General features: G+C 41.3%; 1 protein-coding gene across 4 annotated transcripts in view; it reads right to left on the reverse strand.

Annotated features, from left to right (window-relative positions):
* Nucleotides 1-14,843, reverse strand: part of MTDH (metadherin) — a 33,365-nt gene extending 18,522 nt beyond the window's left edge. For 3 of the 4 annotated variants that reach the window (XM_015856103.3, XM_015856104.3, XM_015856102.3), the window contains exons 1-5: nt 14,096-14,843; nt 8,328-8,432; nt 3,011-3,092; nt 2,346-2,525; nt 884-952 (exon numbers count right to left, since the gene is read on the reverse strand). In XM_015856103.3, coding sequence (XP_015711589.2) covers nt 884-952; nt 2,346-2,525; nt 3,011-3,092; nt 8,328-8,432; nt 14,096-14,488 — 829 coding nt within the window. In that variant the 5' untranslated portion in view covers nt 14,489-14,843. The remainder of the gene's footprint in view (nt 1-883; nt 953-2,345; nt 2,526-3,010; nt 3,093-8,327; nt 8,433-14,095) is intronic. The other variant, XM_085539398.1, reaches the window with a different exon arrangement.
* Nucleotides 14,844-17,934: the final 3,091 nt, after the last annotated feature.

Consider the following 17,934-nt stretch of genomic DNA (forward strand, 5'->3'; position numbering starts at 1 on the left):
ACCTCACCTCTTACTGCAACTTAAATCATTGCTTCCTATCCTATTATTACACTTCTCTGAAGCTCTGAAGAATGCAGCTCCTCCTTTCTGAGCTATGGTACAGGAAGCTAATGTGTGAATCAAAGCTCTCAAGAACTAGCAGTGATGCACTTTCTGGACCTGGGTGCTTTCAATAGCTCATTTGTTGACTTGCCTAAAATACAATGACTGCTCTTGGTTAAAGAAATACTATTAGTGATGGCTATGAGAAACAATCACCTTTGTTCACAACACCAAATTTTAATCACCACAATGTCACTGTTGCTCATCAAAAAGCCATTGAGATTCACCACTCATAGCCCAACATAGTAAAAATCAGACAAATGACAAATAATGTCATTCTCAAAATGAATGCATTCACAGCATGGTTCTCAAAGGAGAATGGAAAGAGCTGAATAATCAACCACACATAACTTGCAATGAGTGCAAACTACAAAAGCCGGGACTTGTCTTTGAAACAACTTCACATATGTGAATTCTTTGAGTCAGTAACTCAATAACAGAAAAAGAAAGTAAATTTGAAAAGCTAGCATGAGGGACTTTTAACCAGAGCTTGAGATAAGATTCGCTGTTCTATAAGTAACAACGTGTGTAGCAGATGATCTGCATGAATATTGTAGGCACCTTTTGTTTTATACACCCCAATAGATGTAAGGTGACCACTTTCAGTGTGTTAAGCACCACCTGCTACTTAGAAATATAACATCTGCATAGCCAAAAAAGCCAGCTGTATAATAGAGTTCCAGATTAGTAACCACGCAACATCCTGCACTGGCAGTTTGTTTTCACTTCTGTAAAACACTTTTCCAGTTAATTAGGATGCCTAGCAACAAAAACCTTTTACCTTGTGGAACCGATGACTCCCCCTTTGAAGGTTTAGAGCTGCTAACTTGCGCATTCAGAAGAGCATCACCTGGATAAGAGGTAGGAGACAGAGCTAGAGTATGTTTTTTGCAAAGACCAGAAATACCCTGAGGGTGTTCATTACTGATATCTAAGGAAAACACAATTATCAGTACCTCAAAGTAAATGAAGCCATTTCCAGGGAACTCAAGAATAAAAATAATGCTCTATTTTGACATTGATTCTTATAGACAGATTAAACACTCGAAGGCAATTAAGGACCTATACAGCCGGTAACTGCATATTACAAAGAATTCTAGATATAGTTTTCTTAAGAATGAGGAGCAGAAATCTAAAACAGAAGCTGTCATTTTCCAACCAAGGGCAGCTTTAAGTACTTCAGAAACATAAAGCTATTTCTAGCTTCTACCTTACCATGAGTGCATGAGACATAACTGATTCTTTTCATATCGATCTGGTACAGTGAGACTCAAGAACATATGCACAATGGACTCTGCCTAAAGCGGTTACAGTAGTCATGCACTGCCTGAAATACTGAAGTTACTCATTGAAGCTGTTTGTACATAAATGGATAAAAATAACAAAAACCTGAGACAACTGATTCAGGTTTTAAAGAACAAGCCACTCAGTCAAGGTGCAAACAAGTATCAGTTAAAAAACAATAAATCATGAAAGTTTCAATATATTGTTACAAAGTATAGACAGTAGCTAGGCTTGACCTCCTTGTCACTTTACTAGAACATCAAGTTTTATCAAATTAAAGAGCCAAGGGTATCAACAGTCTAGAAGTATGCCACAAAGCTAAACTATGCCTGTATTCTTTTAGCTTTCTAAGCCTCTGCTCAGCTACAGCCAAATATGAATTCCTATGCCTACACACTGTTTAAACCCATGCAACTTTCAGAAAGAACAGCAGCCACAAAGCCTACATTTCCTTATTGAAACCTTAGCTGCTACAACTGACTACTTCAGTCAGATGTGCCCCACCACCACCATGAATCACTTCAGTGCAGTTACTAATAAACTAGAAACCGAAACAAAAGTCCACCTGTTAAGCAGTGAATGATCTATGTAGAGTACTCATAGGCATAATCTTGCCACAAGGAAGTACGTAATAATTTGAGAAGATGGTAGTGGCTGCAACAGTGCTGTGGGTGAGTTTGAAGTTTCCAGGAACATAAAGGTCAGAGTCAGTGGAGCACTAATATGGCAGTACGTCTCTACTCCCTGCCTCTGCCATTTACCCCAGGAATGTCCTTCCCTGAGCTCTCCCACAAGTGGCTCAAAAATGATATTTTTGCATACTGAAAACTACATTATATGGCTTCAAATAATTTTCTCATGAGTTGCATCTCCAAATATACCAACTATACTTCCAACAGTCACTATTTAAGAACTCAAATGTTTTCCAGAATTTTCTAGAGATCTCTAAACCATCATACCTTTATTTTTTCTGAGACCAACTGGCAGTGATGGCGACGGCATCAGTTGTTCAATGGATACAGTCGCTGTGCTGTCTGTCCCCTGGAGATTTGATTCTCCCGAACCACCATCAGTCATCACCTTGTCTCGCTTACGCTGCTGACGCTTTTCTCTGTTACTGATTTTTGTTTCCCAGGCTCCTAAAACATTTGCCGAGTGAAAACAACACGAAGTTAGAGAGATAAGGCGACAGTTTTGCCTTGTTTCCTATCAAGCTGAAGTCTGAAAACTGGTTCAGTTTTAAAACAACAACTACCCAACATCACTAATGCGGCAGTCAACTTCAGCATTAGCCTGAGAAAACAAATGACTGGCCAAAGGTAAGCGTTGTTCTGGATGCAGTGCAATAAATCTGCTTCACAAAGCAAACATGGATAAAATTAGCTATTATTCATGACTGCTCTCAGTTTCTGTAAGTTTAACAACTTCAACTGTTTTTATAATGATTAAACAAACTTGTTTCAAAGATGAGATTTCTATTATGAAATTTCTATTAAGAGCAGATATAACATACAATTCCACAGGTATGACAGAACAAGTTTCCCATTTGTGAATCACAAGCAAGTAATTCTTAAATAGCACAGAAGTCAAAATAAACCTAACTACTATATTTTGTGCTCAATACCTTCATCAGCTTCCTTTCCATCTAGACGTGATGCATCTGGAACCGTTTTCGCATCTCCCTTTGATTTCTTTTTCTTCTTTGACTAGGAAAAGAAAAAAAAAAAAAAAAAAGCATTATCTTAAATATGTAGTGAACAAAATAGTAATTTAGATTAAAAAAACAAACACCCAAGCACAAAACAATCAGTAGAACACAGGCAAATTTGAATACATTTTCCTTAAAGCTTCTTGGACAAGCAGTTGAAAATGAGAAGCATACTACACTGTACTGATTTCTAAACATAAATTAAGATTGTGGAGGGACATGAAAGACTTGTGAGGTATGCAAGTGTTCGGAACAACACTGTATTCTATGGAGTACAAATCCCAGTGGAAGAAGCTAAATGCTACTCTAACCACAGAGGAATATCAGCTGTTTGGCAGGAAGATTCCACTCCAGTAAAATCTGTATAGAGTTCTATGTGAAGAATAATAAAAAAATAAAAAAAAATCATAGTCATTGAATTGCTCAGGTTGGAAAAGACCTTAAAGATCATCAAGTCCAACTGCAACCTAACCATACAACCCTAACAACCTTCTGCTAAATCATGTCCCTGAGCACCACATCCAAATGGTTTTAAACACATCCAGGGATGGTGACTCAACCACCTCCCTGGGGAACCTATTCCAGTACTTAACAACCCTTTCTGTAAAGAAGTCTTCCCTGATATCCAACCTAAACCTCCCCTGGCTCAACTTGAGGCCATTTTCCCCTCATCCTGTCACCAGTGAGAAGAGACCAACCCCGCTCTCGCTGTAAACACCTTTCAGGTATTATAAGAGAGCAATCAGGTCACCCCTCAGTCTCCTCTTCCTCAGACTAATCAGCCCCAGTTCCTTCAGTTGCTAAAGAATGCCAGCCACATCGTTTAAAAAAAGTTAAGATAACTCCAGCATGGAAAATGACTTCCAAACCGCAAATGTGACTGCAGCCCATACAATATATATATACAGCTTGTTTATATCAAGGTTTCCACTGTCATTAAGTAAATGACTAAGAACAGAAATTACAACCTTTGCCAGTAGTTTTGATGCAACAGGTAAGTAATACACAATGTTAAAAAGACAATTTTGAAGGGAAAAAAAAAAAAAAAAGAAAAATGACACAGGAATCAGGAGGGAGCATAATATAGAAAAGCCCTGGAGTTTAATCTTTTGATAAGCTAAGGTGATGACAAAGTGATTTACCTGCCTTCATGGAAAGAAAACGCAATGCTGAAAAGCTTTTCAACCTAGTGAAGAACTACTAGATAAATCTGAATAAATAATTAAGAAAAGCAAGTTGTTAAAGAAAGAAGGTTATTTACTCAAATTAAGATCCAGCTTTCACTGACGCACATTTCTGGCATGACTTTTTAATAACAGTATTCCAAGCATACCAGCATCCTCCTGGACATTCAGAGCAAGTCTAATAACTGGGTGAAGGTAAATAGCCTGCTTTTCACTTGAGTTCAGACCTCACAATTTGCAAGTCTTTGATATACATTTTTGAGTATCTCTCTAGGATTGCTAACAACCAAGTTAACACCACAGTTGCAGTAGATATGTTATGGCTCCAAAATGCTATGCAATGTACATGCCTTTGAGTTCCATGTCCCCAAACCACTAGAACGTTTCAAAATTGGTACTGAGAGCAGCACAGCAGCTAATAAAAATGCCACTGGTTGTATGCGGTGCTATATCAATATACCTGTAGCACTTACAGAATCACAGAATGACCTGGGTTGGAAGGGACCTCAAGGATCATGTAGTTCCAGTCCCCCTGCCTGGCAGGGCCACCAAACATACACATTTATTACATCAGGTTGCCCAGGGCCCCGTCCAACCTGGTCTTGAACACCTCCAAGGACGGGGCATCCACAACCTCCCTGGGCAGCCTGTTCCAGGGCCTAACCACTCTCCTAGTGAAGAACTTCCCCCTAACATCCAACCTAAATCTTCCCTCTTTTAACTTAAAACCATTTCCCCGTGTCCTGCTATTGTCAGCCCTTTCGAAGAGTTTACTCCCCTCCTGGGTGTAAGTTCCCTTCAGGTATTGAACGGCTGCAATGAGGTCACCCCGCAACCTTACAGAAGTGACTAGAGTGGTTAACTCACTGCTTACTGCATAATATGCATACAAACAGAATTATATCCCACACTTGCTCAGCAGACTGCATTTACCCATATACTGGCTATTTATCTTCTGAAAGGTCTCCAGAAGAGTAGGGCCAGTTGCAAAATCAATCTATGAAGAAGCTGTTCCAAGAACATGAATAGCCCAAATTATCTGCCAAAGCACCTTCCAAGTAAAGAATCAAAAATGACAGCACACAGTAAGAAAAACTATTATGACTTGCTTCTTTCAACTTAATTTGAAAGGAGATCGGTGACTTTATCATATATTCATTTTCCATTCTCAGCTGCCTTGAGATTGGAAGTTGAGGTCTTAGTCTCATGTCCACAAAGCCATCACTGCTCATATAGAGAAGCAGTCATCTTTAACAGCTAAGTTATAACTGCAGTTTCTTAAATAACTTGCTTTTACAGAGAAACGGTTTTACACTTTGCATGAAAATCCAATGTTTAGTAGTTTTGAAAGCAAAGATTGTTTTCTAAAAAGTCAATAATTTAAATACTGAAGATACTTGCAATCTTAGCCTCAGTCACTGGAGCCGAATCTCTGAAGTTAGAACTACCATTAGGTACCATTTACTCATCAACTGCCAAACACAGTGCTGTAACAGTCACTGTTATCCTGGTAACAAACTGACTGCCAAAGGTTAAAGACGTTAAAGGTTCTTGAGCAAATGAGCCAATCATTTTGCAGAAGCCCTATTCATTCAAAGTGTCAGCTTTTGCAACACAGAAAGCTGACAGTGTTGGGTCTGCCACCAGCCAAACAGCACATGAGGAACTTGGCAGGCTGGCCAAAACTTAGGTCTGAAAACAAACGCTCCCACCCCAGCCCCACAACCCACAAGAACAAACTAGAGAAAAATAAGTCTTTCTTCTTCATCCCCAATGGACGGTTTATTTCTAGTAGTCAAGACAAGGCAGTTTTGTGTACTGGCAAACAGAACCAGCAGTGAAGTTCTAAGATCTTACAGTCTCATCAGAAAATATTTTTTCCACTCTTTTAGGTTCCACATACTAAAAACTAAAGAACTCTGTACCACACAAGTCACTAATATGGAGAAAAGGGAAGAAACTATTCAGTGTCGAAATGAACCGTATGAAACAACCACAACTGAGCCATTATCCAAAGCTTCCCCTCCTCACAAAGCAGAACAAGAAGTGGCATCTATTGTGAAAAAACATACATGAAACTCACAAGGCTGAAACAGTTAAGAAATATAGAAACACAGATGAAGTGCTGTTTTTCCACCAAAAGCACTTATTAAAGCACAGCAGTACCCCCCAAAAAATAATCATACCCTTCAGGTCACAGATATACATATATATATATTCATACGCATGCATCTCTAAAATCCCAGCCATCAACTTATACCACCCACCTAAAGCCATACAAAGAACACCTACACAAGACCCCCAACATTCTCCTTAGCAGGCATATACTGTTACAAACACAACAGATACCCCAAGATGCTTAACCAAATAATTAGATATCTGTACTATTAAACGTAGCTTAAAGGAAGTACTTGGGGCTGTTTTTAACTGAAGGGCAACAATCAATTCCTGAGGCAAATATGCTTTCCCAGGCTTCCTTGAAGAGCTATGAACACTTAATCTGTGGAAGGTGCATAAAAATCTATGTACTGACTTCACAGAGCTGCAGCTTCAATTTAACATTTCAAAATTCACATTACTATGCTGGCAATTTTACGGTAAGGCTCAAGTTGAGTATTTAAACACCTTACCTACTGGGAAAGCCACATAAGATAAAGTGAAAGTTAAGAATATAAATGTAGTTACTCCTTCACGATCCCATTTTGTTCTGCCCTTGAAAAAAAACCCACAAAGTCAATCCGATATGTGACTCATAGAGAAGAGAAAGAAGTGCGCTGCATGAAATTTTAAGGCAAAGCCATTTCACGGAGAAACCTGTTTGCAATGATGAAAGCTTTCAGAGCTCTATAGCCAACTGACACAATACAGGTAACTTGCAAGTACAGTTGTGCTTTAACGAACATACTAACTGCAAGGTATGTCAAGCAACTTAATTAGTGTCCAAGCAAGCTAAACTCATTACAATAACTAAATACTGTTTCCTGACTGCTAGAGCATAACAATTGCTCTTTCCACTACTCTTTAGCATAGGCAAAGCAAATGCATTTTTGGAGGAAATAATTCTATTCATTCATGCTTAAATATATCAAATGATTTAAGTTATATTATTTTGTCAAAAGATACGTATATATATTTCTTTAAAATGGTGAATTTTCAATCAGCCCTAATAGGACAGAACACAAATACAACCAACAACCTTTGCCAGATCAGAACAAAACTGTGAGCCCAGTCTTCACTGCAGCACTAGCCACGATATCTACTATGCACCTTCAGAAATTCATGCCAGAAGAAAAAAATTCACATACAATGTTATCAAAAAGAACCAAAATACAGTTTTTTTTGTTAGGGGCCTACCATAAATCCATCTATATTGCCTTGGAGTTTTGGAGTTGAGAACATTTGTGATAAAGCTACAAGAGATTTGTCCTTAGTGTAAAAAACAACAAGAACCCCAACCCCCCTTCTCCACCCTCCAACTCAATCCCCCAACCATTTAGTACAGTTACCTTCTACATAAAGCTACAGACTATGCTTGGAAAAAGATGTTCTAACGCAGCTGTTCAATTTGCATAACAAAAAGCTCGAACCAGACTTCAAAGCCCTTAATTGTCAGCAGAAATTAAGATCTCTAAACACTAATGGATACATCTGACAAAAGAAATAAGCAAGCACATGGTCTCAGTCCTTTCAATAATAGTCCCTCAATTGTTGTGCCACTTAACAATACTATCATTACATTGTATCTCCGCAGAAGCCAGCAATGATTAAACAAACTTAATTTCTGTAGGTTTAACATTTTCAATTTGCTAACAGCGTTATCAGTGTTCAGCATGGGGGTTTGTTTTGCTTGATGCAAACAATCCATGATAAGGCTTGATCTCAGAAGTTAAGAAAATACTATCAGCTCTTTCCAACACATTAGATTAGTGCTCTCCATAGTAAGAAATGTGTCCCTTTGCTCAAACAGAAGCAGTAGGAGTTTCAATCACAAGCAGAGTTATGTGATAGTGATGCGCATTAAACGTTTTCATTTCAAACCCATAACTGACCTTTTCATTCTTCTTTTCTGCATCCAACGGCTGCTTTATATTTTCTTTACGGACAGGCTGTACTACTTCATCCTCAGATACATCAAGGAAAGACCGTCCATTAGGCTGCATAAACAAGAAGCATGATAATAAAAAAACTGGAGAAAGCAGAAGCAGCAAAGCTTGACTGACACAATTACCAAAACACAACTATTTGTTGACTGAGAAGTACCTGCGAGCACGGGGAATTTTGGATGAGGGCTCCAAGTATTCACAGCAATCACACATTTACCAAATGTACAAATGAGAATGAAGGAACTTCTGTATTGTTTCCATTCTATCTCTGTTCTCACAGGAATTACTTATCAGAATGCAAATTTCAAGAAGTTACCAGCTTTCAGAACAGCTACATCTGCACGTGTTACAAATTAACTCACTAAATGAACATATTTAGCACTTTGTGGCAGTTCAGGAATGAGCTTAAATTTTCTAAAGTACTCCTAACTCGAACAAATCTCCGCACTTTCTTCTCCAAATCTGTACGTAACCTTCACTTCCTTCACTAGTTCAACTTCATAGAAGAGAGATTAGAAATTAAACATACAGCACGAACAAAGGCTACCCCCATTGTTCTGTTCAGACAGTCCGACTTCATTAGCCTACCATTTTCTCCACACATAATAATAAAGGGAAGGAAACTGGCACATATTGCTTTCCAAAAGTTTCCATGATAATGAAGTTACTGCACAGCCATTAGTCTGATCATCACCTTTGGCAGGAAAAGCAAATGCTTTAGCTTACACACTCCCTCTTCAGAAATAGAGTAATTTAAAGGTTGGATGTTAGGGGTAAGTTCTTCACTAGGAGAGTGGTTAGGCCCTGGAACAGGCTGCCCAGGGAGGTTGTGGATGCCCCGTCCTTGGAGGTGTTCAAGACCAGGTTGGACGGGGCCCTGGCCAACCTGATGTAGTAAATGTGTATGTTTGGTGGCCCTGCCAGGCAGGGGGGTTGGAACTACATGATCTTTGAGGTCCCTTCCAACCCGGGTCATTCTCTGATTCTGTGAAAGTAATTTTGACACAAACCTAAGGGTGACGCTACTGTGCCTGCAGACTTGAAAGAATCTAAAATATTATTCTGCTAGACATTAAACTAACTGAGTGAAAATCCATTATCAAAAGGTATTAATTGATACTGTGTCTACACAAGTTTCTTGTTATCCATAATGATTTCTGCATCGAGCTTTCACTCTAATTGAGGATGATAAACATAAATAACTACTTCACAGCTGCTTTACTGGTGCAAAAGCATTCCCTGTGCAAAAGATCAATTCGAAAGAAGCTTAAATTAATCCACATATTATTATTTTGTTTATTAAAAAACCGTGCGCTACCTTAACTCTGCATTACATGGCTCCCCAATTGAACTGGAATTACATCTTGCCATGCTATATTATGCTTACAGAGCACCCTTGGCATGCTCTCACCAGAGCATATCATAGTATTGCTTACTGTAGCCAGTGAGCATGCCAGCTTGTTATTTTGTACCTATTAATAGAAATTGAAAGATCAGGTCACTCAACTCCTCCTTTGCAATAACCTGCCTTAAATTAGACTTTTTAAATCTAACTTGCAACGGATCCCTCAGCATTCTGAACAACGAAGGACATTTTCTAGATCTACATCTCAGAACCATCCAGAAGCTCCTCTCACAAAGCTCCCAGAACAAGGCTCCACAGAGATACCAACGAGTTAACAATCAATCTTGGAAAATAACCCGTTGCCGATATCAGTTCTCGAACTTGATTTCCCCTAGATGTCATACAGCTATGCTGTTAGCAGCAGGATACCTTTTAAACCCATGGCAATATCCACAATGTTTCAAGTCGCAAGCTAAAGGAAGAATGTGAGTTATTCAGCGGTGTACCTAGAGAGTACAGCTGCCACATCTGCTCTCTGAGTTGCGTCAGAGATGTTCACAGCCCGCTGACTTTTAGTTCCATGCAGGGCTTTGCTTCACTTCTTGGTATAACACACATACCTTCAGCATGAAAATCTTCCTTATCAACATTTCAATTACAGCTTTAACTCTCACTTTCGAAAAAGAGCAGCCGTCTCTCAGAAGAAATGAACTAATTCATATCCATTAAGAACCCTCCAGAAAAACTCACCCACGTGACCGCTTAAAACACCATCGGATCGTCTGATCACGTAAACATCAGCCATCACAAATAAGTTCTAAAATCTGTACCCTCACACTTTTCTCCCTGAATATTTGTAATATTTGCCTTCTCGGTGGAAGCTTTCCACATTTTATTTCTGCCCACAGATGAATCATAGACTTTTAAGCAAAAATTCATGTGACCATTTCTGGATATAGCAGTAGCAGAAGCTTCTCCATAGTATTCAAGGGCATTTCTTTTAAAAGGCAAAGCTTATAACTTCACGGTAATATACCCAACTTCCATCAACAATATTAACACATCCAAATGCTGCTGTTTATTATTTACCTTTTTTTTTTTTTTTTTTTGTCTGATCCAAACAGGAACATGTGAAATAATGTCAGAGCAGAAATAATGCTGTCTATAACAATATTCATTTCCAAACAAACTTCTGAACTTGCCTGCTGACCTTTAAACTCTGCTGTTTAAATAAACCCTTTTCATCACATATTCCTTTTAGAGGGTGTTAAGTTAATCCAGAAGTAGAATAAAGGTATTGCTGAGATTGAGTGCTAAAATGAAACGTAGTGTTCTTTCAATACAGTACAGTGCTATGGATACCTCAGCTTTAGACTTAAGAAAGCAGAAATGAAATTACTATCATTTCAGTTTTACAGGGCCTTATTAGCCCAAGTCCTTAGTTACACATGACAGAGCTATGACTACCTACAGTCTTTTTGGCCAATGAAAGAATCCATTTACCACTATTTTCTATAAGGTTTTCTTAAGAAAGAAATGCAGCAATTTTCTCTTGAAGCACCAGACAATCCTACAGCCTCACTCCTGCAATTTGACAGGCACAACATGCGAGTATCAGCTGAAAGTATGAAAAAAATCTTTATGTGGCCAATTTCTAGGAGCAACAAGCATAGCCTGAGAAGCTCTTTCAAGGAGGCCAAATAGAAAGCTCTTGCAAATGAATGCCAGTGCCTGTACTGAAAGCAAGCATTAGCATGTAGCCCTAACTGTGCAGGTACACTTCAACCTCTAGGAAATAAATTGCTAATTTGGTATTTTTTTCTGCATGCAAAAAGATTTTTTTAAAAATTATTTTTATTTTTTACAAGGTACAGCAGAACACAGAAGAGGATTATTCTTAAGTTTCTATGGTGTTTTTCAGATTGGACAGATACCATCTAAGGACAGCTTCCACCTTTTTCTGCTGAGGGCTTAAAAAATGTTAATGAACGTTAAACCATTCCGGCCTCATTTTACCTCTATCGACAACAAGTAAACCAACAGAACCCCACTGCTGCTACTGCATCCAGTCAGCTCAGCACCACTGAATTACATTTATTTTACTAATGGCATCGGTTAGATTGTATAGTACCCGTGAAGGAGCTGAATCTCATGATCTCTAAACTCATGAAACAAGGCAGTGATGTTCCTCCTTGGAAAGGGTACAGCAAAGAACATTTCTGATCCTGACTGACAAGAGTTATACATCACTATCATGATGAGCTCAGTAACTCTACATTAAAGTAACCCTACAGCTTTTAATTAGACATCTGGAGTGTGCTTTTTAATGCTGCAGACCAGTTGCTCTAAGCTTTCTGTAATACCTGTAATGGAAATCTAGACTTTGGTATAGCAAGCCCTTTGGTAAATCTACTGATAATAGGCTTACTCTTTTTCCTCCACAGACCTCATTACCAGCACCACAGTATAGAAAAATACAACATGAAAACAAACATGCATCCTTTGGTAGGAATTTTTGTCCCATTTTAAAATTCACAAAGTTCTCCTTTAAGTTCTTCATTGTGAAACTAAGACAGAAAACACTGGGCCATGCAAACACCGGTCAGTCCTTATGAAGTTACATTGGGTAACGAGCACAAGGCAGGCCTATTTCACTTCACCGCTGACAGAAACTTATTTGCACTGTAGTTAATGATTTAGTTGATGCATTTTCTTTTGTTGGGAAAGTTGGTTCTTTTTTTCCTATCTTTGCATGGAAATACTGGTTACAGAGTACTAAGAAAATAGCTTTTAAGATCTTGAGGATATAGTATAACAGCTTCATAGCTACAAAACATTTTTTACTCTTTTTTGACCATAGAACTGTTTGCTCTTACATAGCCTCAACTTTTGCGCCTGAGAAAACCAAGCCTGAGACAATACAAGTATTTATATTCACTAAAAATGTCAGTTAAGTTTACATACAATTAATACAAAGCTTGCTTTCATGAAGCCCTATACAGCAGAGCACTGTCAAGTTAATGGTGTATTTCTTCACTGTCTTCTGTTGAGAAATTTCCCAGCGTCCCCAGTCATGACTTGCAAGAGATTGTAGTTTAATTCCAGCATTGAAACAGAATAGGAGAAACGTGGATTATTTCTGAGAGCACCCACTAATTCCAAGCAAATAAAACAGACCTGTTAAATCTCTTCACCCTTTAAGAGGGTAAAAAGAGCTGCATCTTTAGTATGTCTTCTCCAAAATGGAGACCTAGTAACATCTGAAAGAATTCTGAATCATAGTGCTTCCTCTTCTCTATGTTCTCTATGTAACCTCCTGCTGCTTACTGAAACAACTCCAGCAAGTTTCAGTAGTTCACTGCTCAAAGACATCTTGGTGGTACACGGAGACTTTTGCACTGTTCACAAGAAGCCAAAGCTAAATAATCTTAAAAAATATATATAACATACACACACACAAAAAACCAACTTCTCAAGCCTCAATATTGCCACAGAATCAAACAGAGGCACAAATTCCTTTTGTGCCTCCTTTCTCTGGTCATAGGCAAATAATTCAGATTTTACAGTGCAAAATACAAGACATGGTTGTAACAGGCAGGGGACATCTGCTGCACTTTCATTCCTATAATCCATTTGGACATAAATAGGATTACAAACATACCAACAAAATAAAAGCTATTGAAGCAATTCATTCAAGTCCCCAACCTACGATTCCCAGAAGCCTGAAAAGGACAGCTGATAATTTCTGTAGTCTATTAATTTTGTCACAAAACCACCGACAAAGACACAAGGCTCCCACAGCACATATTGAGAACGAAAAAAAAAAAAGACAGGAATGATCTGTTTTTAAGGGGCTGCTCAGAGAGATTTCCTTATTAAAGGAGATGATCCTTACTGTAACAACTAAGTCAGACATATTCCCACCGAGGGAAGCTCACTGCCAGACTGACGTTGCCACAAAACGCCTTAAAGTTTGAATCACTGCAGCATTTACGAGGCTCGTTATGCCGCCGTCTGTACCTGCCTGGGCTGCACCTCCTGCCTTGAAATTAAACCAGAGCAAGGTTTTCACTACCAGTTCCCAACCCAGTAAGCCTTTAGATTAATGATGATTAAAAAAAAAAAGAGAGAGAGAGAAATATAGATACTGCTTTCGTGTAATTCGTAGAACCATCAGAACGCTTCGAGAAGGCACGTTCCTCATTCACTACCAACACAGCACTCTCTCTCCTCGCTCTGGAAGCTGCTGTGGGGCACGGACCCCTCACTCAGACGATGCCAACTGACCCACGGCCCCCAGCCCCGCAGCCGGCCCGGCCCCAGCTCACGGGCCAGGACGAACCGATCCCCAGAGCCCGCAGCCCCTCACCCTCGCCGCTTTCTCCGGGAGCTTCTTCTTGTTCCTCTTCTTCTGCTCGTCGCCTTTCAGCAGCCCTGCTCCTGGCCCCGCCGCCCTGCCCGGGCCCCCGCCGGCCGTCAGGGCCGCCGCCTCTTCGCCCTTCCTCTCGGCCGCGCTCCGCGCCGCCTTCTTGCGGAGCCCTCCTCCGCACGTTACGGCCAGGAGCAGCCCCAGCAGCGCCAGCCCTAGAGCGGCCGGGAGCGCCAGGGCGAGCCAGGTGGGCAGGCCCTGGGGGTCGAGGCCCAGCTCCAGGCCCAGCTCGGCGCGCAGCAGGCCCAGGCCGCCCGACAGCACGTCCCGCACCCGGGCCGCCGTCTCCTCGGCCTGCTGGGCCGCCACCTCCTGCCAGCCGCCCGCGGCCATCGCGGCTCCTCGCCCTGAGGAGGCCCGAAGCGGGTGCGCCGCAGAGGGAGAGCTCAGGCGGAGCGCATCGCGGCCCCGAGAGAGCCGCCCAGGGGGAAACGAGCACAGCCTAAGCGGGACTCAATCGCCTCTGCTCCGAAGGCGCCCGGTCTCCTCCTCTTCCTCCTCCCCGCCCTCCGGCCTACGCCAACGTCACCGCCCCGCCGGGCGCCTGCCGCAGCGTGCAGCCGCCAGCCCCGCCCTCAGCAGCCGCCCTCCTTCTCTCCCCGCCCTGCTCTGCCCGCGGTGGAGGCGTTGCGGGGCGGCGGGCGAGCTCGACGTGGCAGCTGGAGGGAGGGAGCCGTGACCTTCCTGCCCAGCGAGCGGCGGGGCTGCTTCCCACATCGAGCCGCCTTTAATTCGCTTCGCCTGCACCACCTCTCGGGTGTCGCGGGTTTGTGGTGTGCTTTCACCACTCACAGAATCACAGAATGACCCGGGTTGGAAGGGACCTCAAGGATCATGTAGTTCCAACCCCCCTGCCTGGCAGGGCCACCAAACATACACATTTACTAGATCAGGTTGCCCAGGGCCCCGTCCAACCTGGTCTTGAACACCTCCAAGGACGGGGCATCCACAACCTCCCTGAACAGCCTGTGTTCTTGGCCTGTAGATCTTACAGGGTTTTGTTCTTACAGCTCCAAACAGGATAACCTTCCTGGGCCTGTCAGGTCAGAGGAGACCCCAGGGGCCTAAAGCTCCCGATGTTGAGTCACCAGCCCTGTGGGAGCACCTCTTGCTCAGAGCTCAGCATATCCCACACGCTGTGTGCACATCAGCACGTAAGGACGGGTCCCGGTGGCAAATGCAGAGCACCAAAGCAGCCACGGTGCAACCTCAGCACCATGGAGATTGACTGCCCAGAGAGGTCGTGTAGTCGCCTTCTCTGGTGACACTCAAGACCCAGCTGGATACCTACCTGTGCAGCTTGGTCTAGGGTGCCTGCTTTGCAGGGGGCTGGACTAGATGATCTCTAGAGGTCCCTTCCAGCTCTTACAATTCTGTGACTCTATGGGACAGGCATGTGGATGCTGCTCCATATCAGGCTTGCACCACAGTAGGCCTTCTCTGGTGCAGAAAGCATTTTCAAAGATGTCACAAAGAATTAGATGTTATTTTGGAGTATTCCAGCAAGGTAATATGACTACATAGAAGTTTTCTAAGAGTCATGTTTCCTAAGAGCTCAACGCCCACAGTTGGCTTAGATGGAATTATATGTTAAGCTTTATGTAAGTATGGATGAACGCATGGCAAAGGGAGGTTTTTTGCGTTGTAAAGAACTCCCCAAATAAGTTTCCCCATGCACATTAAAGGTATGAGGACAGGCTGGGGGAGCTGGGGCTCTTCAGCCTGGAGAAGAGAAGGCTCTGAGGAGACCTTATAGAAACCTTCCAGTACCTGAAGGGTCCTACAGGAAAGCTGGGGAAGGACTTTTTATGAGGGCAGATAGTGACAGGGTGAGGGGAAATGGCTTTAAACTGGAAGAGGGTGGATTTAGACTAGACATTAGGAAGAAATTCTTTGCTGTGAGGGTGGTGAGACACTGGAATGGGTTGTCCAGTGAGGTTGTGGATGAGCAACCTGGTCTAGACGGAGGTGTCCCTGCCTACAGCAGGGGGTTGGAATGACATGATCTTAAAGATCCCTTCAAAACCAAGCCATTCTATGATTCTATGAAAATTATTACTTAGATAGAGATTGTTCTATACTGCAGGATTATGGACGTCTGCCCTAGGATCTGGCACGGTTGGCTTCATGAGGAACTACATGTTGGCCTCCTGCAGTGGGCACTGCTGGAAAATAATGGCATGCCCCATCTCCTCTGCTTGCTACTTTCCTTACAGAGTACTGGTCTCTTGAAGTCTGGTAGAAAAATTTTCATACTGCAATGAAAAGGTGTAATAAATTTTGCTTAAACAGCGAATGATAGATTGTACTGCTTTTGTATGCTGATAATTTATTTGTAAAGTCAGTATATTTTTTCATACACAAGTATTTATAGAATTTTAACTTCCTTAATTTTAGCAAAGCACTCTTAAAGTTCAGGATATATGTATATATTTTACAATGTCACCTTTAAGCTGGCAATTTAATGCTAGTTTTCTAATGGAGTACAGTCTGGAGTGAGAAGTATTGCTGAGAGGAGTGGTAGCAGCTATTTTACTAATAGACATTTATATACTTCTAGAAGATTAATTAAAGGCCATTATGCTTTGTTTTCTCTGCTTTTATGCTTCTTTCTGTGCTTTCATGCTTCAGCACGGACTATGCACTTGTTTTGGAAGGTATGAGCTATTATGGTACAGGCTGTTGCACAACTCAGCCACCCTAACTTGCTAAATAAATTCATATTCTGTAAATGTTTTGTTTCTGATGTTGCCCTACATAATTTGAGGTGGCAAAATAATGAACATATCGAATCATAGCATTTGTCTGAATGTGGAAGAGACCCATTAGGAGCACTGACCACACAAAAATCAGACCACCATTCAGGAACAATGCTTTTAAAAGCACGAATCGCAGGACGTAGATTTTGCTCATTTTGACTTTACACGGGCAGGAAAACACTGCAAGAACCTTCCAAGCACAGGTGATGACCAGCTCAGTTTTTTATATGCGGCCCCGTGGCACCACCGAATGGCAGCATTGTGAATAGCAGTGCAGTCTCTGGTTGGCTTAGGACGGGTAGCAGACTCTTCATACACACTCGTCAAACATAACCTATTTCAGTTTGCTTGGGATGATGAAACAAAATAAAGCTAACAATCTTTTTATTCTGAACTAATGTGACACATTAGAAGGTAGACATGAAATCTGTAGCAGATTGAAATATTTTGGTGACATTGAAAATGGCAGAAACACGCATGCTGCTCTGACTTATACATCAAAGAAAGGAAACTAAAGGAAAAGTTCTATTTCATACTGATTTCTATATTAACAGCAGATTAATATTAATCTTAAAAATCTCTTAATGGATTTGACCGAAGCCACCCTGAGGATTCCTTCTGGCAGAGCTGAATATAAAACATGTATCAGTCTTCAAAGAATCAGAGCAGAACATTGAGCAGCACATTGCATTACAAGAGAGAATATAATGACAAAACCAGGAAGAATAAAGATAAAACTTAATCTTTCTCTTTTTCTTTGTTCCTTGTTTTACCGCAACATTAGACGTCGCCTACATAATGCCTTTCTATGGCTCTAAGCATGGAAGGAAATTGGTTATAAGAAAATTTAATCTAGCAGAAAAGTTTTATGGAGGAGTTCACAGAAGATGGGCAGAAAAATCTCAGTGAATCTCAGTACCTGCTCTTTGATGTGGTATGTAGAAAAGCTTCTGTACCCTGCAGCGTACTGTGCCCAGTACGTGGAAAATCCTAAGGATTTCTTTATCCTGAAGTAAGGAA

The sequence above is a fragment of the Coturnix japonica genome, chromosome 2 (assembly GCF_054131305.1).
Source record: "Coturnix japonica strain WE chromosome 2, WE-NBRP24, whole genome shotgun sequence".
Lineage (NCBI taxonomy): Eukaryota > Metazoa > Chordata > Aves > Galliformes > Phasianidae > Coturnix > Coturnix japonica.